This window comes from Pollicipes pollicipes, unplaced genomic scaffold, assembly GCF_011947565.3.
Source record: "Pollicipes pollicipes isolate AB1234 unplaced genomic scaffold, Ppol_2.1 Scaffold_6686;HRSCAF=7923_pilon_pilon_pilon, whole genome shotgun sequence".
NCBI lineage: Eukaryota > Metazoa > Arthropoda > Thecostraca > Pollicipedomorpha > Pollicipedidae > Pollicipes > Pollicipes pollicipes.
The window spans coordinates 29303651-29327992 of record NW_023596921.1 but is presented as its reverse complement, the minus strand read 5'-3'; the positions used below and the strand labels follow the sequence as shown (position 1 = coordinate 29327992).

General features: G+C 47.9%; 2 protein-coding genes across 2 annotated transcripts; both read left to right on the top strand.

Moving 5' to 3' along the window:
- Nucleotides 1–233: 233 nt before the first annotated feature.
- LOC119107814 (tubulin alpha-1C chain) lies at nt 234–23747 on the top strand. The gene is made up of 2 exons (XM_037231374.1): nt 234–417; nt 21724–23747. Exons 1-2 carry the CDS (start codon nt 385–387, stop codon nt 23035–23037), a joined length of 1347 nt encoding a protein of 448 aa, XP_037087269.1. The 5' UTR covers nt 234–384; the 3' UTR covers nt 23038–23747.
- On the top strand, nt 10955–12743 carry LOC119107816 (tubulin alpha-1C chain-like). Its single transcript, XM_037231375.1, has one exon. The coding sequence runs from the start codon at nt 11025–11027 to the stop codon at nt 12369–12371; it is 1347 nt and encodes a 448-aa protein (XP_037087270.1). The 5' UTR covers nt 10955–11024; the 3' UTR covers nt 12372–12743.
- Nucleotides 23748–24342: the final 595 nt, after the last annotated feature.

The following is a 24342-nucleotide window of genomic DNA, read 5'->3' as shown; positions in this document are numbered from 1 at the left end:
AATCCCAACGGAAACTGTTCAACGAGCTAGGGAAACTCCTCCCGTTGACACAAAGATGGAAACATGGTGCACCCAAAGCGTGTTAAACTTTGAGCGTGGGCTCGGCGCGTTCCGAGGGAAGCTTTTGTCTCCAGCGCAATCAATCGTTCGATCTTCGTTCGGTGCGGCCATTCCCTAGCAACGGCGCCTAAACAGAGTCCGGTTAGTGTGTCTGGCACTGTTACCAGCGCGGCAGTGGTGCAGTGACTGCGTGGGCCAGCCAGTGCGAAGTTGACCGGTTCTTTGAAGGAGCTCCTGACTCGCTGCTCCGGACGTGTGTGCTCTGATCTCGCAGTGGAAACAAATCACTGTCCACCGGGCCGCAGTACGAGAGGGAGTCTCGCTATGCGTGAGGTGATCAGCGTACATGTTGGGCAGGCGGGTGTCCAGATGGGCAACGCCTGCTGGGAGCTCTACTGTCTGGAGCACGGCATCATGCCGGACGGCCAGATGCCGTCCGACACGTCCGTCGGCGTTGCCGACGACAGCTTCAACACGTTCTTCTCGGAAACGGGGAGCGGCAAGCACGTGCCTCGAGCTGTGTTTGTCGACCTGGAGCCGACCGTCGTGGATGAAGTCCGCACGGGCACGTACCGTCAACTATTCCACCCATCCCAGCTGCAGACGGGCAAGGAGGACGCGGCCAATAACTACGCCCGAGGTCACTACACCATCGGGCGAGAGATCATTGACACTACAATGGAGGCAATCAGGAAGATGGTTGATCAGTGCACTGGGTTGCAGGGTTTTCTCATATTCCACTCATTCGGAGGTGGCACTGGCTCCGGATTCACCTCACTCCTGATGGAAAAGTTATCTATCGACTACGCAAAAAAAGCCAAACTGTGCTTCTCCATCTACCCGGCGCCGCAGGTGGCCACAGCCGTTGTGGAGCCGTACAACGCTGTTCTGTTCACGCATACCACTCTGGATCATGCTGACGTGGAGTTCATGGTTGACAACGAGGCTATCTACCAACTGGCGCAAAAGAACCTGGACATCGAGCGGCCGACTTACACCAATCTGAACCGGCTGATCGGCCAGATCGTCTCTTCCATCACCGCCTCGCTCCGCTTCGACGGCGCTCTGAACGTCGATCTGGCCGAGTTCCAGACCAACCTGGTGCCGTACCCGCGCATCCACTTCCCCCTGGTCACGTACGCGCCGATCATCTCGGCCGAGAAGGCGCAGCACGAGAAGATGTCCGTGTCAGAGATCACCCAGGCCTGTTTTGAGCCGGGCAACCAGATGGTCAAGTGTGACCCGAGGACGGGCAAGTACATGGCCTGCTGCCTCCTGTACCGCGGCGATGTCGTGCCCAAGGACGTCAACGCCGCCATCGCCTCCATGAAGTCCAAGCGTACTATTGAGTTCGTCGATTGGTGTCCCACCGGCTTCAAGGTCGGAGTTAACTACCAGCCGCCGACGGTGGTGCCTGGCGGTGACCTGGCCAAGGTGACGCGTGCTGTATGCATGCTCTCCAACACCACCGCCATCAAGGAGGCTTGGGGTCGGCTGGACCACAAGTTTGACGTCATGTATTCCAAGAGAGCCTTCGTCCACTGGTATGTCAGTGAAGGCATGGAGGAGGGAGAATTCTCCGAGGCACGTGAAGACCTGGCTGCCCTAGAGAAGGATTATGAAGAAGTGGAGCAAGGAGTCATCGACGACGATGAGGACGATGACTACTGAGCCGCCGGAAGAGAACCAGGGGTACTGTGGGAAGGGCACCGAGGAGCCTGCGACACGCACATAATTGTTGAAATATGTGTTGTTTGTCAGTAAGTAATCGTGCGACTCAGCACGTTGACTTTTCCACCCGTCTCAGCCGCACGCAGTCGAGGAAGACGCCGTCAGCAACTACGCTCAGTGCCGTCAACCACCGCCGGCAAAAAAGTCGAGAAAACATTTTTACTTCCAACAGCAGTAGCTGAAAATTCTCACTCATGTGGGCGTCAGATCCAGATGTTATATGCCAAAGTGTTTCTCTTCCCCTTCATATATTCACGTATATTTGTATAGCCAGCAACAATAAATGTTTATCCCTTACAAGCTGCAGTATTGTTGCAGGCTTTTAGCAGTGCAGTGCATGGAAATCGCAAGCGATTTGGTGGCAGCACCAGCTAAGACCCCGCTCCGATAGTTTAATCATGTGCAGTGCGTTCAGTGCGTTAAGTGCCTTGGAAAACTATGAGCAAGACACGCACAGGGTAAATTTTGTTATGCGACTTCACCCCACCGAACCAGTGCGATATCGTCAGCGCATTTTGCATTGTACTGCACGGCGACAGTTGTGTGCTGCAGGTGTGGATTTTGCCACATTTGTGTAGCGTTATCCAAACGAATATGATGCATTATCCCCAGATCCAGTCTCCAACCAGCATTTGTTGCCAGCTTCATTGGCTCGTGAACAGCGCAGTTTTTCCGTATCAGGCGCAGCGATAGGGGCATGCTAATTTTTAGTGCTTCATTAGTCAAAGATTGCGCACATATATCTAGGAAGCTTTGTTCACTGTTCATGGTGCATTTGACATGTCCTAATAGCTGGTTTTGCAAGCGCTCAGCAGTATCCATGTTTTAGCAACACATGTACGTGGCAGATGGAAATATATTTATGCGTTGAGCCAAGTGTGTTAATGCCATCGATTTCACCTCACTCTGCCAATGTAATGTCTGCTCTCATCCGACCTGTCAAAGCAAACAAGCGATATCATCCAACCACGTTTTATACGCGCAGTCTGAGAAATCAAAGCAATTGCCAATGGCGTTTTTTTGTGTAGTAGACCTGTTTATTTTACCCATATGGACCAAAAATAGTTACGTTTTTTATGGCAGTGGTTTACAGACGATTGCTAAGTCGTACTTGAAAACTCCTCAATATTTCTGACCAATGGGAGTGCTCCGCACTTGTATGAGGTTTTGAAATGAAGCAGCCATCCTGAAGATCATTCGACGCAGGTCAGCCCTACCTACACACGACTACACAGCCCTACCTTTCTTAAGACCCAAAGCACTCTGATTTTTAAGCTATACGACTGCGAAGATGCGCAGACTATTTCGTGCAGACTTTTCAAGGCCATTCAGGTATGCATAACGCCAAAGCAACGTTATTCAAATCCGGCCACCTCACAGGCCAGGCGGCGTTCGAAGTCCAGAAGATTATTTTCGTCCAGCATTTCAAATTTGGCGCCCGTGAGCACGATTTTCAACTAAAGTGGACGTCAATTAGCTCTCATACAATGTCGAGTAAGCTATGCAAGCCTCAGTCATAAGTCACGTTTGGTGTGCTGGTTTGGCTGTTTGGATTACAGCCCTTTCTACCAGAAATGATCATTTCAGTACTAGAAGATGAAGTTGAATGGATAACGGTGTGGCGGGTCTTCATGCGCTTGGGGGACCAAGCGCCGAGCCTTAGCCCGCGCAGGGACCCACAGGATTGTGCTCTGGGAGCCTGGTCAGGGTACTCCTCCAGAGAGCCCCTCGGCCCACTCGTGGATGACGCATACAGCCTACCCCGGACAAGCGGGGCGTCGCGAGGATTCAGGATAAAACAAGAATGAGGAGAACAGGGTCGGATGCGAGTCACGTTTTGTACTACATAATTAGATCAAGTCATAATAAAGTCGGACATGACTTCTTCGCTGGCCAGTTACGGTAGAAATAGGACTTGTTTTCCAATAACATAAGAATAATGTCATAACCATGAATGTAAATACAAGTAAGCATCTTAAACTCACAGATCTATACGCAAAACACCACGATAAATGGCCTAATCATGACCACATAGCGATATTTTGCTCAGAGAACACTTTCAGCACCACAGCTGCCAACCTTCGATGAGTCTGAAGCACTACAAGTTAGTCCTAGGGCGGTAATTTCCCACGGCTAGTTTGGCAGCACCTCAGCGTCTTACAAACGTTCCATGACGCAATAGAAAATGATCTATTGAGAGGGATATTTACTAAAAAGAGGAGTAGTGTTGTCTCGAGTAGTCTTTTCTACTTAAATGTATGCCAAGAGTTATAAGTGAGCTTAATTCATCATAGCTGGTGCTTGCTTCAATATCTTCAAACATGGAACCTTATCTCAAAGCCAATGTTCCGCATTTTTATGGACTTTTGAACTGAAACAGCCATCTTGAGAACCGTTTGATGCAGCTCACGGCCATGTCCTTTTAGGACCCAAAACGATCTGGTTCCCGAGTTACACGCCTGCGAAACTACAAGTGCGAAAAGGCTTATTGGGAGCCTATTTCAAAGCCGCCTTGGCATTAATGACGTCATAGAAATGTTATGCGATCGCGGTCATACTACGGGCTGTTTTCTGCTTATGGCCAAAACAGCATGGCCGCAGATACATTCGCAAAAACGATGATGCGGCACGTATGATGCAATGCGCGGAGGATGATTCGCTGTTAGCAAGATTTCGCTGCTGAATGCGTGTCACAAACGTAAGCGTGAGCGCTATCGGGTTGTGCGGCACTTGTGAACGGGGCATTTTCTCTCATTTCTAGGTTATGGGTCAATATTATAAAAAAAGAAAAACACGGTCCGTAAAAAAGTACGACATCCAAAAATGGACACTCTCAGGAAGGTTGTAAAAAAGAAGACGCGACGGCAAATCAGTCTTTTTCCCCTGCTGGCGTTTTTTTTTCCGCTGACGTATTTATTATAGACAGCTCGGTTGACGCCTTGTGTACCGGAGCACAGAACCTTGCACGGGTTTATGGGTTAGCAAGGCATTATCAAATCAGGAAAACGCTGCAGTAACTTAAGATATATATTTCACTCAATATTTCACACATACTATACGACAAATTTAAATCTTGAACAAAAAGTTGTGTTCTGCAGACACAACCTCTTAAGCCGCATTACCGTGAAACCCCGTTGGGACTTTGTTTTTAAGGGAGGTCGCGGTGAAACGCGAGTTTTAACCAAAAATCTGCGCGGAAATTGCGAGAAAACCTGCAATTTGATAGTCCCGCGAGCTGTGCAAATGTGAGATCACACTTAATTGACAAAAGAGTGTGAATCGGGGGCTTGAAATATGTGTGATCACTGGTGGTGTGTGCCAGTGGCTTGTATTGATCTTAATGTGATGGGGTGTTTGCGTGAGAGGTTTTTACTTCCGAGAGAGAACATCGTTTTGGTATTCTTTAAATCTACTGACTCCCAATAAAATGCGATATACTGATACTTGCCTCTGCCTTTACGTTTGTGTTTGAGCACGATAGAGGAGTGCCGGCAAACTAAGAGAAGCACTAGCACCTATGTTGCAGGGGTGTACAAAGGCAATTTAGTACTTCATTATGATCTTGCCAGCATTTTGAACCTATTGAGATATTACAGCATGTAATTAATCCATTGCATGCCATTATATCAGCAATTTATTTTAGCAGTAGGGGCTGGTGCGTGCAGTTCATTAATGCACACGCTCAGCATAGGCTAACATGATATGACTTTGCAAAATCACCTTTTCCTAAAGATTTCTGAAAATATGGAGCCATATTATTACCAATGCACATTCTACTGCCCTAACAAATGTTGTATGCATGCAAGCATTGCTCGCGAGTCATCAATGTCATAGTCAATGCAATTTGCGTGAGATGCTGGGTGCGGAGAAAGGTGGAATAGTATTGCTGTTGGTGTCTAAGATAGCACTTTATAACATTTTATCATGAGCCTTGTATGCACTGGCAGCTTCATCACTTCAGTGCATTTTGCTCATCCAACCGTGACTAACTGCACTTGTCATGTCTCCAGCCTTGTGCAAGGTCGGCATGTTTGCAGTGCCATTTCACCACATGTAAAATTGTCCTGTTATTTATTTAGTAAAGCAGCTTGATGGCTGCAGCATGTTGTATGACTATAATGTGTTTGCATATTTCTCACCTACGTTTTGTAGATTCCCAAAACAGGCTGAGCAAGTGATGCCACTTATTGGTTGTCTGCTTTGCTGGAAGTGATTTGTATATTGTATCATGTCTTTTTGGTCGTTCATGTGTCAGATGGAGAGTCAATACAAGAGTGCACGCTTGACCCACCTTTTCATGATGGAATTTATTATGAAAGCAGCATAGATTGCAGTACAAAATCCATGTCGTTGTTCATTATGTCACGCTACAGTACAGCACTGAAGTAGTGCCACAATAACGATGTTGATCCGTGCCATTACACAATGCACCACATTGGTTGACTACTCTACGTCAAGCCTATGATACGGAAACTTATAATTTATTAACAATTGATTTGACGATGCCAAAGGACTATCAACAGCAGGAATGTCATTGCACCACAATTGCTGTATCAGGGTTAACTATTAATTGCACAAATGAACCTAAGCAAGAAAAACATTCTTGGTGGCTAAAACTTACCATCTTTACCACAGCAATAACAATGCTTTGGCAACCAATTCATAGCAACGTCACGAATTTATAAATTTTCGCATGACACCGCATTTCCAGTCACAAACAATAAGGAAAGTAACTACCGTGCACATCACATGGTATCAATTTCAGGACCACAGCACTGCAGGCAAGGGTTGGTCGACAACACAGCATTGACAAAATCATCAGCAGCAGCATAGCAGCAACAGCAGTAGCACGCACATCGCACTTTGATATTAATAATAATCAAAACACAATAGGCTGTACTGCTGCTGTTGCTGCTAATAATAGGGCAGTAATAGAACAGGCTAGCATCCCAATCACATTCTTGATGCATACATCTGTACTACCATATTACCTCACTAAACCTCGATTACGAAATAACTGGACATAGTCCATGGTCCATAGTCTATTGGCCAGATGACACAACATGCGTAATAACGTTCTGAGCTTTCTAATCCCACGTTTAGATCCTGAGGAGGTCTGGTAGTAAGGTGCCGTCTGGGGCAGCCACGACTGCCGGTCGCCTTGGGTGGCGCCGTCTTAGGTATCCTTGCACAAATAAAACACTCACAAACGTCTTAAAGCGGTTCGTGCAGTAAACAGTCATGAAAACGGCTATTGCCACGTTATCTATGACTTAAATTTGTTTCGTTTAGTTACCCTGGCAACCTATCAGATACCACAATCATCATTATGAGCATTAGCGTAACGAAGTCCAGTTTAGGCGTTCAAAGGCCTTTTGTTGAGAGATGAATATTCTCTGGTGGTATACATCTCCCCACCAACAATCCTAGGCTACAGACGCTCTCTACTTACGCTCGCCTTGTCGCCTCACAAAATGTGCTGTTGCAGTAAGTTTCCATGACGTCCCCAGTTTCGGGTGGTGAGGTAATGATCGCCCCATTGCGCATATGAGGCGGTTGCGTGGCCTATTTTCCGGGGCCGCGTTCCCCACTGGCAAACGCCGTGAACGAGTCGCGGCCTATGACGTAAAAGGTGGGTGCGCCACAACAGTTCCAACGGCTTGGAGTATAGTCGGTTGTGTATGACGTAAGTGCTTGCGACATCATAGGTAGCGACCCCGATAGGTACTCTGCCGGTGAGGTACGTGGTCCTGGTATTACACCAGTTACGCACTCGGCGAGCTACGTATTGCTTCCGGGCACCCTCGCCATCAACCATTGATGCCTTCTGCAGCCAACGGTGACATCGTAAGGTTGGTGTCATGTAATGACATGGAGGAGATAGTTATCAGAGCCAATTATTTCCACGCTGGACAGTATACAAGTTTTGCTGCGAGTCTTCTGGAGGAACGGTGCTCCTTAAGCTAAGCCATGCAGTCGTTGGAAAATGGATACTTCGCGACGTTTGCGCTGCGGACAGTGCCGCAGTCAGAAATTCGCAATCGGAAGGGAACAATTCAAACATTACCACTGAGAATCCGCGTTGATGAGCGGCAGGTGCGAAAAGCTTATTCCGTGGCGTAAAACGGCATGAAATGCGCTCGATTTGGTTTTAATTGTCTACCTAGTTGTTTTAGCATCAACATGTATCCACGCACATATTAATGCACGTAATACGTCTCATGGGGGCAGGGGGGGGGGGGGGCAGGGCATAGGCCTCTGGAGGTTACAAGGTGGCTATCCCCTGGCTGTGACATTGCATTATTTACTCATATTAGGTCTTTTAAATGCACAGTTTGCAGTAGTTTTTGATGACAAACTTGGACTACATTACATGTAAAACAAATAGGGATCTTCCTTAAAGGACACCCGGCAAGCGCCAGAACAGCCACAGCTGTATACCATAAACAAAGCACTCAAGACGGCGTACTATATAACACGACGCGCTTATCTGGACAAATATGAGGTCAATATAGCCCAAAATGTTGCGTTGTTCGCAACCGCTGACACTTTCACATCTGCAGGCAGCAGGTTCCATTCGCTAGAATGGAAGGCCCTACAAACTCGGCTTAACTAGGATATTCGCCCAAACTCAGTCCGGACATGCACCACCCGCAACAGTCTGACGGCTGTTGGTCGAGTGCCAAGAGCACTGCAATGCACATTTTGCACATGAGGGCATTTCACACACACAAGTAATATGTGTTCCACATGTTTTTGGAGATTTCATTGCCGGAAAGGCCGCAGTAATGGATAGAAAGTGTATGACTATAAATGGATTACAAAAAATGCATGTCATGTTCTGCGATCTAAAACATCAGATATTTTCAATTCAAATTACTGCTTTTATGCCATCGAGGGGCTTAGACGCAATAGCATCTTGACCAAAATTTATAGCCAGTGATAGGAGGTACACCTTCTAGATTATGGGCTATATCTGCAAGGTTGCAATACTGTGGTTTGGAGACGTTCGTAATATAACCAGAGAAGGCATGCCATGATTGATGTATGACCGTATCGCGGCCTCTGAGGTGTAACAGGAACCCGTCTTCGAGTTTCTGGATGAATTACCTAACCTTTCCTCGAAAGTTGACCAATCTGTTTCAATCTGTATAGTGACCAATGTGAGAAACATCCTGAGGAAATCCTTGTCCAGGGTCAAGTCAGCTTGGTGAGCTATGCTGTCATCACTGAAGTCTCGCACGGTCATTTTTACTTCCGCGTGCAGTCCTTCAATGATTTCTTGTTTTAGAGTGTTTCTTATTTCATCTTCTGACTGGTTGGACTACATGTCAGTCAGCATTACTAACACAGGAACGCTGAGCTTTGTTATGCGTGTTCACACCAAGTCATCTGAGCTGTCGAGTGAAATTGATGTAAAATGTGAGAAATCAAATATTCGCGGCACCAGATGGGATCAGGAAACTGGCATAACCGACCTATTTCCGTGCCTATAACTTCTATGGATCACGCGCACAGAAGGAGCAGGGATATCATGTACGATGAGGCAACCCAACCTAGCACCAGCCTTGACGTCTGGGGGTTGTAAACAACACGGTAAGATTCTACAGAGCAAAACCACAATAGTTCGTTTGGGTCTTGTTACAACGCCGTGCGACTGCGATTACGGATGTCAGACCGTAGTTCAGCCCCTTAGAGGTTTTTGGAGATTTCATGTTGTTTTGTTAGCCCTGTGACTTTAAACTTTTCCTACCAGTAACAAATAAAATTGACAACCTCGTGGTATTAAGTAAATTAGATATGTTTTGTAATGTCGCTGACCTAAAACGGGTCAAAATCCGTCCACGGCTGTCAGCGAAGGCAATTCGCAGGGAATCGTTTAATGTAGTGCTACAACGTGAGTGCCAGGCGAACAACACATCTTTTGAGACAGCCTCTTTGACAACTAGGCGATTGGATTTAAGATCACGACTAATTTCATTGAACTCAGGTCAGGTGTGAAGTTCAGGTTGAGGTCAAAACCCATCTTTTTGTACTAGGTGCCTACCATTGTAGGGTAGTTTTTACGCTTATTTCGCATTTATAAAGCTTATGGAGACCTACAGAAGTATTATCTGCATGCCATCAAGGTCAAAAGACTGCACTGACCTGAACCTTTTATTTTTTGGAATGTACCGCCTGGTGTTACCATACGCTTGTTGAAATTCAACAATCCTAACAATCTCGCAAGTTCTTACTCACCGTGACGTTCTGAGTGTAATATAGGTCACTAACCTTAAACAAACACCAGCAAACCTTTACTTGGAGGAGGTATTCAGGTAACGGTGGCTGCATGGGGAGATCTGCGGGAACTTCTGGTACTTACCGGGAGCTTGATTGAGTTTGAGCTTGATTGACCTTATTTCGTCCGAAGGTCATGACCTGGGGACTTAAGCATTCGACACAAGTGAGTTGACATGCAGGTCACTCTATCTTGTGAATTAGTGCGTCGAACTCTCTCAGTTTTGAGATCTAACATGATCCCACCTGAGCGACGTCGTATTCAGCCGGCCACCCAGGCGCGTGTTTAATTGCCACTGCACCTTTCCATTTACGTAAAGCTGGTTGTTCGGTGAAAAAGTGTCCAGAGAGGTGTCCGCAGATATAACAACCGCCAGCTCGGATCCTTGGACGGGCGATGAGCCCCGAATATGCTGGGATCGAATCGCTGTCCAGCGGCGGTCCTATTGCGCCGTTCGCTGTCAGCAATGATGTCACGTTATTGACCCAGGATTGCTTGCGGTGCCGCCGGGCAAAGCTGTGCCGTGAGCATAGCGAATACACTGCCAAACGGGCTACCCCTGCTAAACGGGTCACCATGGCATGCTCATAACAAGAATCCAACACGCGTGCGTATACAGGTAGGCTTCCCGGAGCGGCACAGGTGTTACGAGTGACCCGGGCTGGAATCGATTGTTGGACTGTGGTCGGAACGGGCCATCCCCTAGCAACGGGCGCCAAAACACAGGTCGGTTACAGCGTCTGACACCGCAGCCCGGGGCAATTACGGCGCAGTTGCGCACGGTGCGCCGAGGGGCTCCTGTGCCAGCGATTGTACCGCATGGCATGCAGCGTTGGGTTATCCGCTGAGGGAACATCCAGACGCGGACCTGTGCCTGGCGAGTAGCCCACCCAGGAGCTCTATCGTAGCTTGGTAAGCCAGTGTCGTGAAAAAAACAGAGAAATCTGCCGCTATGCGTGAGGTGATCAGCGTACACATCGGGCAGGCGGGTGTCCAGATGGGCAACGCCTGCTGGGAGCTCTACTGTCTGGAGCACGGCATCATGCCGGACGGCCAGATGCCGTCCGACGAGTCCATCGGTGTTGCCGACGACAGCTTCAACACGTTCTTCTCGGAAACGGGGAGCGGCAAGCACGTGCCTCGAGCTGTGTTTGTCGACCTGGAGCCGACCGTCGTGGATGAAGTCCGCACGGGCACGTACCGTCAACTATTCCACCCATCCCAGCTGCAGACGGGCAAGGAAGACGCGGCCAATAACTACGCCCGAGGTCACTACACCATCGGCAAGGAGATAATCGACACCACCATGGACACAATCAGGAAGATGGTAGACCAATGCAGTGGGCTACAAGGCTTCCTACTGTTCCACTCGTTTGGCGGTGGTACCGGCTCCGGCTTTACGTCGCTTTTCATGGAGAAGCTGTCGATCGACTATGCCAAGAAGTCCAAACTGTGCTTTTCCATCTACCCGGCGCCGCAGGTGGCCACAGCTGTCGTGGAGCCGTACAACGCTGTTCTGTTCACGCATACCACTTTGGATCATATTGACGTAGAGTTCATGGTCGACAACGAGGCTATCTACCAACTGGCGCAAAAGAACCTGGACATCGAGCGGCCGACTTACACCAATCTGAACCGGCTCATCAGCCAGATCGTCTCTTCCATCACCGCCTCGCTCCGCTTCGACGGCGCTCTGAACGTCGATCTGGCCGAGTTCCAGACCAACCTGGTGCCGTACCCGCGCATCCACTTCCCCCTGGTCACGTACGCGCCGATCATCTCGGCCGCGAAGGCGCAGCACGAGAAAATGTCCGTGTCAGAGATCACCCCGGCCTGCTTTGAGCCGGGCAACCAGATGGTCAAGTGTGACCCGAGGACGGGCAAGTACATGGCCTGCTGCCTCCTGTACCGCGGCGATGTCGTGCCCAAGGACGTCAACGCCGCCATCGCCTCCATGAAGTCCAAGCGTACAATTGAGTTCGTCGACTGGTGTCCCACCGGCTTCAAGGTCGGAGTTAACTACCAGCCGCCGACGGTGGTGCCTGGCGGTGACCTGGCCAAGGTAATGCGCGCTGTATGCATGCTCTCCAACACCACCGCCATCAAGGAGGCTTGGGGTCGGCTGGACCACAAGTTTGACGTCATGTATTCCAAGAGAGCCTTCGTCCACTGGTATGTCAGTGAAGGCATGGAGGAGGGAGAATTCTCCGAGGCACGTGAAGACCTGGCTGCCCTAGAGAAGGATTATGAAGAAGTGGAGCAAGGAGTCATCGACGACGATGAGGACGATGACTACTGAGCCGCCGGAAGAGAACCAGGGGTACTGTGGGAAGGGCACCGAGGAGCCTGCGACACGCACATAATTGTTGAAATATGTGTTGTTTGTCAGTAAGTAATCGTGCGACTCAGCACGTTGACTTTTCCACCCGTCTCAGCCGCACGCAGTCGAGGAAGACGCCGTCAGCAACTACGCTCAGTGCCGTCAACCACCGCCGGCAAAAAAGTCGAGAAAACATTTTTACTTCCAACAGCAGTAGCTGAAAATTCTCACTCATGTGGGCGTCAGATCCAGATGTTATATGCCAAAGTGTTTCTCTTCCCCTTCATATATTCACGTATATTTGTATAGCCAGCAACAATAAATGTTTATCCCTTACAAGCTGCAGTATTGTTGCAGGCCTTTAGCAGTGCAGTGCATGGAAATCGCAAGCGATTTGGTGGCAGCACCAGCTAAGACCCCGCTCCGATAGTTTAATCATGTGCAGTGCGTTCAGTGCGTTAAGTGCCTTGGAAAACTATGAGCAAAACACGCACAGGGTAAATTTTGTTATGCGACTTCACCCCATCGAACCAGTGCGATATCGTCAGCGCATTTTGCATTGTACTGCACGGCGACAGTTGTGTGCTGCAGGTGTGGATTTTGCCACATTTGTGTAGCGTTATCCAAACGAATATGATGCATTATCCCCAGATCCAGTCTCCAACCAGCATTTGTTGCCAGCTTCATTGGCTTGTGAACAGCGCAGTTTTTCCGTATCAGGCGCAGCGATAGGGGCATGCTAATTTTTAGTGCTTCATTAGTCAAAGATTGCGCACATATATCTAGGAAGCTTTGTTCACTGTTCATGGTGCATTTGACATGTCCTAATAGCTGGTTTTGCAAGCGCTCAGCAGTATCCATGTTTTAGCAACACATGTACGTGGCAGATGGAAATATATTTATGCGTTGAGCCAAGTGTGTTAATGCCATCGATTTCACCTCACTCTGCCAATGTAATGTCTGCTCTCATCCGACCTGTCAAAGCAAACAAGCGATATCATCCAACCACGTTTTATACGCGCAGTCTGAGAAATCAAAGCAATTGCCAATGGCGTTTTTTTGTGTAGTAGACCTGTTTATTTTACCCATATGGACCAAAAATAGTTACGTTTTTTATGGCAGTGGTTTACAGACGATTGCTAAGTCGTACTTGAAAACTCCTCAATATTTCTGACCAATGGGAGTGCTCCGCACTTGTATGAGGTTTTGAAATGAAGCAGCCATCCTGAAGATCATTCGACGCAGGTCAGCCCTACCTACACACGACTACACAGCCCTACCTTTCTTAAGACCCAAAGCACTCTGATTTTTAAGCTATACGACTGCGAAGATGCGCAGACTATTTCGTGCAGACTTTTCAAGGCCATTCAGGTATGCATAACGCCAAAGCAACGTTATTCAAATCCGGCCACCTCACAGGCCAGGCGGCGTTCGAAGTCCAGAAGATTATTTTCGTCCAGCATTTCAAATTTGGCGCCCGTGAGCACGATTTTCAACTAAAGTGGACGTCAATTAGCTCTCATACAATGTCGAGTAAGCTATGCAAGCCTCAGTCATAAGTCACGTTTGGTGTGCTGGTTTGGCTGTTTGGATTACAGCCCTTTCTACCAGAAATGATCATTTCAGTACTAGAAGATGAAGTTGAATGGATAACGGTGTGGCGGGTCTTCATGCGCTTGGGGGACCAAGCGCCGAGCCTTAGCCCGCGCAGGGACCCACAGGATTGTGCTCTGGGAGCCTGGTCAGGGTACTCCTCCAGAGAGCCCCTCGGCCCACTCGTGGATGACGCATACAGCCTACCCCGGACAAGCGGGGCGTCGCGAGGATTCAGGATAAAACAAGAATGAGGAGAACAGGGTCGGATGCGGGTCACGTTTTGTACTACATAATTAGATCAAGTCATAATAAAGTCGGACATGACTTCTTCGCTGGCCAGTTACGGTAGAAATAGGACTTGTTTTCCAATAACATAAGAATAATGTCATAACCATGAATGTAAATACAAGTAAGCATCTTAAACTCACAGATCTATACGCAAAACACCACGATAAATGGCCTAATCATGACCACATAGCGATATTTTGCTCAGAGAACACTTTCAGCACCACAGCTGCCAACCTTCGATGAGTCTGAAGCACTACAAGTTAGTCCTAGGGCGGTAATTTCCCACGGCTAGTTTGGCAGCACCTCAGCGTCTTACAAACGTTCCATGACGCAATAGAAAATGATCTATTGAGAGGGATATTTACTAAAAAGAGGAGTAGTGTTGTCTCGAGTAGTCTTTTCTACTTAAATGTATGCCAAGAGTTATAAGTGAGCTTAATTCATCATAGCTGGTGCTTGCTTCAATATCTTCAAACATGGAACCTTATCTCAAAGCCAATGTTCCGCATTTTTATGGACTTTTGAACTGAAACAGCCATTTTGAGAACCGTTTGATGCATCTCACGGCCATGTCCTTTTAGGACCCAAAACGATCTGGTTCCCGAGTTACACGCCTGCGAAACTACAAGTGCGAAAAGGCTTATTGGGAGCCTATTTCAAAGCCGCCTTGGCATTAATGACGTCATAGAAATGTTATGCGATCGCGGTCATACTACGGGCTGTTTTCTGCTTATGGCCAAAACAGCATGGCCGCAGATACATTCGCAAAAACGATGATGCGGCACGTATGATGCAATGCGCGGAGGATGATTCGCTGTTAGCAAGATTTCGCTGCTGAATGCGTGTCACAAACGTAAGCGTGAGCGCTATCGGGTTGTGCGGCACTTGTGAAACGGGGCATTTTCTCTCATTTCTAGGTTATGGGTCAATATTATAAAAAAAGAAAAACACGGTCCGTAAAAAAGTACGACATCCAAAAATGGACACTCTCAGGAAGGTTGGTAAAAAGGAAGACGCGACGGCAAAATCAGTCTTTTTCCCCTGCTGGCGTTTTTTTTTTTCCGCTGACGTATTTATTATAGACAGCTCGGTTGACGCCTTGTGTACCGGAGCACAGAACCTTGCACGGGTTTATGGGTTAGCAAGGCATTATCAAATCAGGAAGACGCTGCAGTAACTTAAGATATATATTTCACTCAATATTTCACACATACTATACGACAAATTTAAATCTTGAACAAAAGGTTGTGTTCTGCAGGCACAACCTCTTAAGCCGCATTACCGTGAAACCCCGTCGGGACTTTGTTTTTAAGGGAGGTCGCGGTGAAACGCGATGTTTTAACCAAAAATCTGCGCGGAAATTGCGAGAAAACCTGCCATTTGATAGTCCCGCGAGCTGTGCAAATGTGAGATCACACTTAATTGACAAAAGAGTGTGAATCGGGGGCTTGAAATATGTGTGATCACTGGTGGTGTGTGCCAGTGGCTTGTATTGATCTTAATGTGATGGGGTGTTTGCGTGAGAGGTTTTTACTTCCGAGAGAGAACATCGTTTTGGTATTCTTTAAATCTACTGACTCCCAATAAAATGCGATATACTGATACTTGCCTCTGCCTTTACGTTTGTGTTTGAGCACGATAGAGGAGTGCCGGCAAACTAAGAGAAGCACTAGCACCTATGTTGCAGGGGTGTACAAAGGCAATTTAGTACTTCATTATGATCTTGCCAGCATTTTGAACCTATTGAGATATTACAGCATGTAATTAATCCATTGCATGCCATTATATCAGCAATTTATTTTAGCAGTAGGGGCTGGTGCGTGCAGTTCATTAATGCACACGCTCAGCATAGGCTAACATGATATGACTTTGCAAAATCACCTTTTCCTAAAGATTTCTGAAAATATGGAGCCATATTATTACCAATGCACATTCTACTGCCCTAACAAATGTTGTATGCATGCAAGCATTGCTCGCGAGTCATCAATGTCATAGTCAATGCAATTTGCGTGAGATGCTGGGTGCGGAGAAAGGTGGAATAGTATTGCTGTTGGTGTCTAAGATAGCACTTTATAACATTTTATCATGAGCCTTGTATGCACTGGCAGCTTCATCACTTTAGTGCATTTTGCTCATCCAACCGTGACTAACTGCACTTGTCATGTCTCCAGCCTTGTGCAAGGTCGGCATGTTTGCAGTGCCATTTCACCACATGTAAAATTGTCCTGTTATTTTTTTAGTAAAGTAGCTTGATGGCTGCAGCATGTTGTATGACTATAATGTGTTTGCATATTTCTCACCTACGTTTTGTAGATTCCCAAAACAGGCTGAGCAAGTGATGCCACTTATTGGTTGTCTGCTTTGCTGGAAGTGATTTGTATATTGTATCATGTCTTTTTGGTCGTTCGTATGTCAGATGGAGATTCAATACAAGGGTGCACGCTTGACCCACCTTTTCATGATGGAATTTATTATGAAAGCAGCATAGATTGCAGTACAAAATCCATGTCGTTGTTCATTATGTCACGCTACAGTACAGCACTGAAGTAGTGCCACAATAACGATGTTGATCCGTGCCATTACACAATGCACCACATTGGTTGACTACTCTACGTCAAGCCTATGATACGGAAACTTATAATTTATGAATGACTGGTAACAATTGATTTGACGATGCCAAAGGACTATCAACAGCAGGAATGTCATTGCACCACAATTGCTGTATCAGGGTTAACTATTAATTGCACAAATGAACCTAAGCAAGAAAAACATTCTTGGTGGCTAAAACTTACCATCTTTACCACAGCAATAACAATGCTTTGGCAACCAATTCATAGCAACGTCACGAATTTATAAATTTTCGCATGACACCGCATTTCCAGTCACAAACAATAAAGAAAGTAACTACCGTGCAAATCACATGGTATCAATTTCAGGACTACAGCACTGCAGGCAAGGGTTGGTCGACAACACAGCATTGACAAAATCATCAGCAGCAGCATAGCAGCAACAGCAGTAGCACGCATATCGTACTTTGATATTAATAATAATCAAAACACAATAGGCTGTGCTGCTGCTGTTGCTGCTAATAACAGGGCAGTAATAGAACAGGCTAGCATCCCAATCACATTCTTGATGCATACATCTGTACTACCATATTACCTCACTAAACCTCGATTACGAAATAACTGGACATAGTCCATGGTCCATAGTCTATTGGCCAGATGACACAACATGCGTAATAACGTTCTGAGCTTTCTAATCCCACGTTTAGATCCTGAGGAGGTCTGGTGGTAAGGTGCCGTCTGGGGCAGCCACGACTGCCGGTCGCCTTGGGTGGCGCCGTCTTAGGTATCCTTGCACAAATAAAACACTCACAAACGTCTTAAAGCGGTTCGTGTAGTAAACGGTCATGAAAACGGCTATTGCCACGTTATCTATGACTTAAATTTGTTTCGTTTAGTTACCCTGGCAACCTATCAGATACCACAATCATCATTATGAGCATTAGCGTAACGAAGTCCAGTTTAGGCGTTCAAAGGCCTTTTGTTGAGAGATGAATATTCTCTGGTGGTATACATCTCCCCACCAACAATCCTAGGATACAGACGCTCTCTACTTACACTCGCCTTGTCGCCTCACAAAATGTGCTGTTGCAGTAAGTTTCCATAACGTCCCCCAGTTTCGGGTGGTGAGGTAATGATTGCCCCATTGCGCATATGAGGCGGTTGCATGGCCTATTGTCCGGGGCCGCGTTCCCCACTGCCAAACGCCGTGAACAAGTCGCGGCCTATGACGTAAAAGGTGGGTGCGCCACAACAGTTCCAACGGCTTGGAGTATAGTCGGTTGTGTATGACGTAAGTGCTTGCGACATCAAAGGTAGCGACCCCGATAGGTACTCTGCCGGTGGGGTACGTGGTCCTGGTATTACACCAGCTACGCACTCGGCGAGCTACGTATTGCTTCCGGGCACCCTCGCCATCAACCATTAATGCCTTCTGCAGCCAACGGTGACATCGTAAGGTTGGTGTCATGTAATGACATGGAGGAGATAGTTATCAGAGCCAATTATTTCCACGCTGGACAGTATACAAGTTTTGCTGCGAGTCTTCTGGAGGAACGGTGCTCTTTAAGCTAAGCCATGCAGTCGTTGGAAAATGGATACTTCGCGACGTTTGCGCTGCGGACAGTGCCGCAGTCAGAAATTCGCAATCGGAAGGGAACAATTCAAACATTACCACTGAGAATCCGCGTTGATGAGCGGCAGGTGCGAAAAGCTTATTCCGTGGCGTAAAACGGCATGAAATGCGCTCGATTTGGTTTTAATTGTCTACCTAGTTGTTTTAGCATCAACATGTATCCACGCACATATTAATGCACGTAATACGTTTCATGGGGGCAGGGGGGGGGGGGGCAGGGCATAGGCCTCTGGAGGTTACAAGGTGGCTATTCCCTGGCTGTGACATTGCATTATTTACTCATATTAGGTCTTTTAAATGCACAGTTTGCAGTAGTTTTTGATGACAAACTTGGACTATATTACATGTAAAACAAATAGGGATCTTCCTTAAAGGACACCTGGCAAGCGCCAGAACAGCCACAGCTGTATACCATAAACAAAGCACTCAAGACGGCGTACTATATAACACGACGCGCTTATCTGGACAAATATGAGGTCAATATAGCCCAAAATGTTGCGTTGTTCGCAACCGCTGACACTTTCACATCTGCAGGCAGCAGGTTCCATTCGCTAGAATGGAAGGCCCTACAAACTCGGCTTAACTAGGATATTCGCCCAAACTCAGTCCGGACATGCACCACCCGCAACAGTCTGACGGCTGTTGGTCGAGTGCCAAGAGCACTGCAATGCACATTTTGCACATGAGGGCATTTCACACACACAAGTAATATGTGTTCCACATGTTTTTGGAGATTTCATTGCCGGAAAGGCCGCAGTAATGGATAGAAAGTGTATGACTATAAATGGATTACAAAAAATGCATGTCATGTTCTGCGATCTAAAACATCAGATATTTTCAATTCAAATTACTGCTTTTATGCCATCGAGGGGCTTAGACGCAATAGCATCCTGACCAAAATTTATAGCCAGTGATAGGAGGTACACCTTCTAGATTATGGGCTATATCTGCAAGGTTGCAATACTGTGGTTTGGAGACGTTCGTAATATAACCAGAGAAGGCATGCCATGATTGATGTATGACCGTATCGCGGCCTCTGAGGTGTAACAGGAACCCGTCTTCGAGTTTCTGGATGAATTACCTAACCTTTCCTCGAAAGTTGACCAATCTGTTTCAATCTGTATAGTGACCAATGTGAGAAACATCCTGAGGAACCTTGTCCAGGGTCAAGTCAGCTTGGTGAGCTATGCTGTCATCACTGAAGTCTCGCACGGTCATTTTTACTTCCGCGTGCAGTCCTTCAATGATTTCTTGTTTTAGAGTGTTTCTTATTTCATCTTCTGACTGGTTGGACTACATGTCAGTCAGCGTTACAAACGCAGGAACGCTGAGCTGTGTTGCGCGCGTTCACACCAAGTCATCTGAGCTGTCGAGTGAAACTGATGTAACAATATGATAAATCAAATATTCGCGGCACCAGATGGGATCAGGAAACTGGCATAACCGACCTATTTCCGTGCCTATAACTTCTATGGATCACGCGCACAGAAGGAGCAGGGATATCATGTACGATGAGGCAACCCAACCTAGCCCCAGCCTTGACGTCTGGGGGTTGTAAACAACACGCTAAGATCCTACAGAGCAAAACCACAATAGTTCGTTTGGGTCTTGTTACAACACCGTGCGACCGCGATTACGGATGTCAGACCGTAGTACAGCCCCTTAGAGGTTTTTGGAGATTTCATGTTGTTTTGTTAGCCCTGTGACTTTAAACTTTTCTTACTAGTAACAAATAAAATTGACAACCTCGTGGTATTAAGTAAATGAGATATGTTTTGTAATGTCGCTAACCTAAAACGGGTCAAAATCCGTCCACGGCTGTCAGCGAAGGCAATTCGCAGGGAATCGTTTAATGTAATGCCACAACGTGAATGCCAGGCGAACAACACATCTTTTGAGACAGCCTCTTTGACAACTAGGCGATTGGATTTAAGATCACGACTAATTTCATTGAACTCAGGTCAGGTGTGAAGTTCAGGTTGAGGTCAAAACCCATCTTTTTGTACTAGGTGCCTACCATTGTAGGGTAGTTTTTACGCTTATTTTGCATTTATAAAGCTTATAGAAACCTACAAAAGTATTATCTGCATGCCATCAAGGTCAAAAGACTGCACTGACCTGAACCTTTTATTTTTTGGTATGTACCGCCTGGTGTTACCATACGCTTGTTGAAATTCAACAATCCTACCAATCTCGCAAGTTCTTACTCACCGTGACGTTCTGAGTGTAATATAGGTCACTAACCTTAAACAAACACCAGCAAACCTTTACTTAGAGGAGGTATTCAGGTAACGGTGGCTGCATGGGGAGATCTGCGGGAACTTCTGGTACTTACCGGGAGCTTGTTTGAGTTTGAGCTTGATTGACCTTATTTCGTCCGAAGGTCATGACCTGAGGACTTAAGCATTCGACACAAGTGAGTTGACATGCAGGTCACTCTATCTTGTGAATTAGATGTCTCGAACTCTCTCAGTTTTGAGATCTGAATCGGGCCAACATGACCCCCACCCGAGCGACGTCGTATTCAGCCGGCCACCCAGGCGCGTGTTTAATTGCCACTGCACCTTTGCATTTACGTAAAGCTGGCTGTTCGGTGAAAAAGTGTCCAGAGGGGTGTCCGCAGATATAACAGCCGCCAGCTTGGACCCTTGGACGGGCGATGAGCCCCGAATATGTTGGGCTCGAATCGCCGTCCAGCGGCGGTCCTGTTGCGCCGTCCGCTGTCAGCAATGGTGTCACGTCATTGACCCAGGATTGCTTGCGGTGCCGCCGGGCAAAGCTGTGCCGTGAGAATAGCGAATACACTGCCAAACGGGCTACCCCTGCTAAACGGGTCACCATGGCATCCTCATAACAAGAATCCAACACGCGTGCGTACACAGGTAAGCTTCCCGGAGCGGCACAGGTGTTACGAGTGACCCGGGCTGGAATCGATTGTTGGACTGTGGTCGGAACGGGCCATCCCCTAGCAACGGGCGCCAAAACACAGGTCGGTTACAGCATCTGACACCGCAGCCCGGGGCAATTACGGCGCAGTTGCGCACGGTGCGCCGAGGGGCTCCTGTGCCAGCGATTGTACCGCATGGCATGCAGCGTCGGGTTATCCGCTGAGGGAACATCCAGACGCGGACCTGTGCCTGGCGAGTACCCCACCCAGGAGCTCTATCGTAGCTTGGTAAGCCAGTGTCGTGAAAAACCAGAGAAATCTGCCGCTATGCGTGAGGTGATCAGCGTACATATCGGGCAGGCGGGTGTCCAGATGGGCAACGCCTGCTGGGAGCTCTACTGTCTGGAGCACGGCATCATGCCGGACGGCCAGATGCCATCCGACGAGTCCATCGGTGTTGCCGACGACAGCTTCAACACGTTCTTCTCGGAAACGGGGAGCGGCAAGCACGTGCCTCGGGCTGTGTTTGTCGACCTGGAGCCGACTGTCGTGGATGAAGTCCGCACGGGCACGTACCGTCAACTATTCCATCCATCCCAGCTGCAGACGGGCAAGGAGGACGCGGCCAATAACTACGCCCGAGGTCACTACACCATCGGCAAGGAGATAATCGACACCACCATGGACACAATCAGGAAGATGGTAGACCAATGCAGTGGGTTACAAGGCTTCCTACTGTTCCACTCGTTTGGCGGTGGTACCGGCTCCGGCTTTACGTCGCTTTTCATGGAGAAGCTGTCGATCGACTATGCCAAGAAGTCCAAACTGTGCTTTTCCATCTACCCGGCGCCGCAGGTGGCCACAGCTGTCGTGGAGCCGTACAACGCTGTTCTGTTCACGCATACCACTTTGGATCATATTGACGTAGAGTTCATGGTCGACAACGAGGCTATCTACCAACTGGCGCAAAAGAACCTGGACATCGAACGACCGACTTACACCAATCTGAACCGGCTGATCAGCCAGATCGTCTCTTCCATCACCGCCTCGCTCCGCTTCGACGGCGCTCTGAACGTCGATCTGGCCGAGTTCCAGACCAACCTGGTGCCGTACCCGCGCATCCACTTCCCCCTGGTCACGTACGCGCCGATCATCTCGGCCACGAAGGCGCAGCACGAGAAGATGTCCGTGTCAGAGATCACCCAGGCCTGCTTTGAGCCGGGCAACCAGATGGTCAAGTGTGACCCGAGGACGGGCAAGTACATGGCCTGCTGCCTCCTGTACCGCGGCGATGTCGTGCCCAAGGACGTCAACGCCGCCATCGCCTCCATGAAGTCCAAGCGTACAATTGAGTTCGTCGACTGGTGTCCCACCGGCTTCAAGGTCGGAGTTAACTACCAGCCGCCGACGGTGGTGCCTGGCGGTGACCTGGCCAAGGTAATGCGCGCTGTATGCATGCTCTCCAACACCACCGCCATCAAGGAGGCTTGGGGCCGGCTGGACCACAAGTTTGACCTAATGTACGCCAAACGGGCGTTTGTTCACTGGTACGTGGGTGAAGGGATGGAGGAGGGAGAGTTCTCCGAAGCGCGTGAGGATCTGGCAGCTCTTGAAAAGGATTATGAAGAAGTGGAACAAGGGGTCAACGACGGCGAAGAGGAAGGAGAGTACTAGGCAACTGCAGAACGCTGGGAAGAGTAGCAGAAATTGGCACAAGTTGTTTGGTTTCCAATAGGTATTGCGTATTGTATTGTACTTATCAATGCCTACCATCCATATTTGTGTTTCACACGAGTTCAGTGACATTCATCTTCTATTGCAGTCTGAAAATGTCAGCTGTACCAATCATTTCGCAACATAACATTTCGCCATAAGCATTGTTCAAGTGAGAACGCGTTTATTACTGATGCACCGTGCGTTTATTACTGATGCATGCGCTTGTAGCGCACAACGCACAGAGAACTGTGCTGAATCCATTCGTTTGCGTTTTCATTTCGTTTGCGAGAACGCAGTATGGCTTGTATTCTGTTTTGGGTTTATTGGTACAGGCTCCTATCATATCAAGAAACTTGGGTCTTCACCGTTGATTCACTCTCACTCAGCCCGAGTGTCAGCTTTTTTAGTGCGCTGTGCTCACATCGCATCGGACGCGTCTACACCGTAAATATTTGTAGTTCTAGCGGGCCCAGCAAGCAGCGACCCCATGGCACCAATCCCTCATAAGCATGTTGACGGCATTGAAAGCCGTTTCTATTACACATGGAGCATGAATCGCATGATTCGGCGGTGTTTCGCGACCTGCTATCGTTGCACTGGCAGATCTCAATGGTACAGGTTGTTACCAGATGATGCAACTGTGATACAAGACCGAACCATGTCAATCATTCGTCATTCTTTTTTCGGCACTCAAGGGACATACTATGTTTTCAACCCGGCTGGAGCTGCATCTCTGCATGTGCGAGTGGGTGGAGTCTCCATTTCCGACACGGTCATGCACGGTCGAGACGGCTGACGCACACTGGAAGTACATTATTTGTGGCGTTTTTAGCGAATAAGCATTGTTCTACGACATAATCCTTGCATGACAAGGACCAGGATATTTGCATAATTTTGACGTTTGTACCAAAGCAATCTAATAGAATGACTGAACTCTGGCTTTGGTGGATTGCTTAGAGTGCTGCATTGCCAATATCACACATTCCAGATAACCCTGGACCCCTCGTGCAAACATTTGGAAATACATTCAAGCTTCAGTGTGTCAGCGTAATTCCTGAGACGACACAAGAACAATTCAGCCGCGACTAGTTCTCGTCTCGGTTTGTCTCTCGACGCAGTGGTCGCGACACGGCTCCTCCACAGGCTCCTGCCATACTCCCAGGACAAGCTGCCCGGGTTGAAGAGCCGACGCAACAAAACCCAACTCCACGTTCAGTAGCCACGCACAAACTCACGGACGAGTGATAAATCAAACTTCACTCG

Bases quoted from the DNA above. Each gene is read 5' to 3' on its own strand.
- LOC119107814 (XM_037231374.1), top strand. From the start codon at position 385: ATGCGTGAGGTGATCAGCGTACATGTTGGGCAG. The intron at 418-21,723 runs GCGGGTGTCCAG...CATATCGGGCAG, and splicing joins TCAGCGTACATGTTGGGCAG to GCGGGTGTCCAGATGGGCAA.
- LOC119107816 (XM_037231375.1), top strand. From the start codon at position 11,025: ATGCGTGAGGTGATCAGCGTACACATCGGGCAGGCGGGTGTCCAGATG.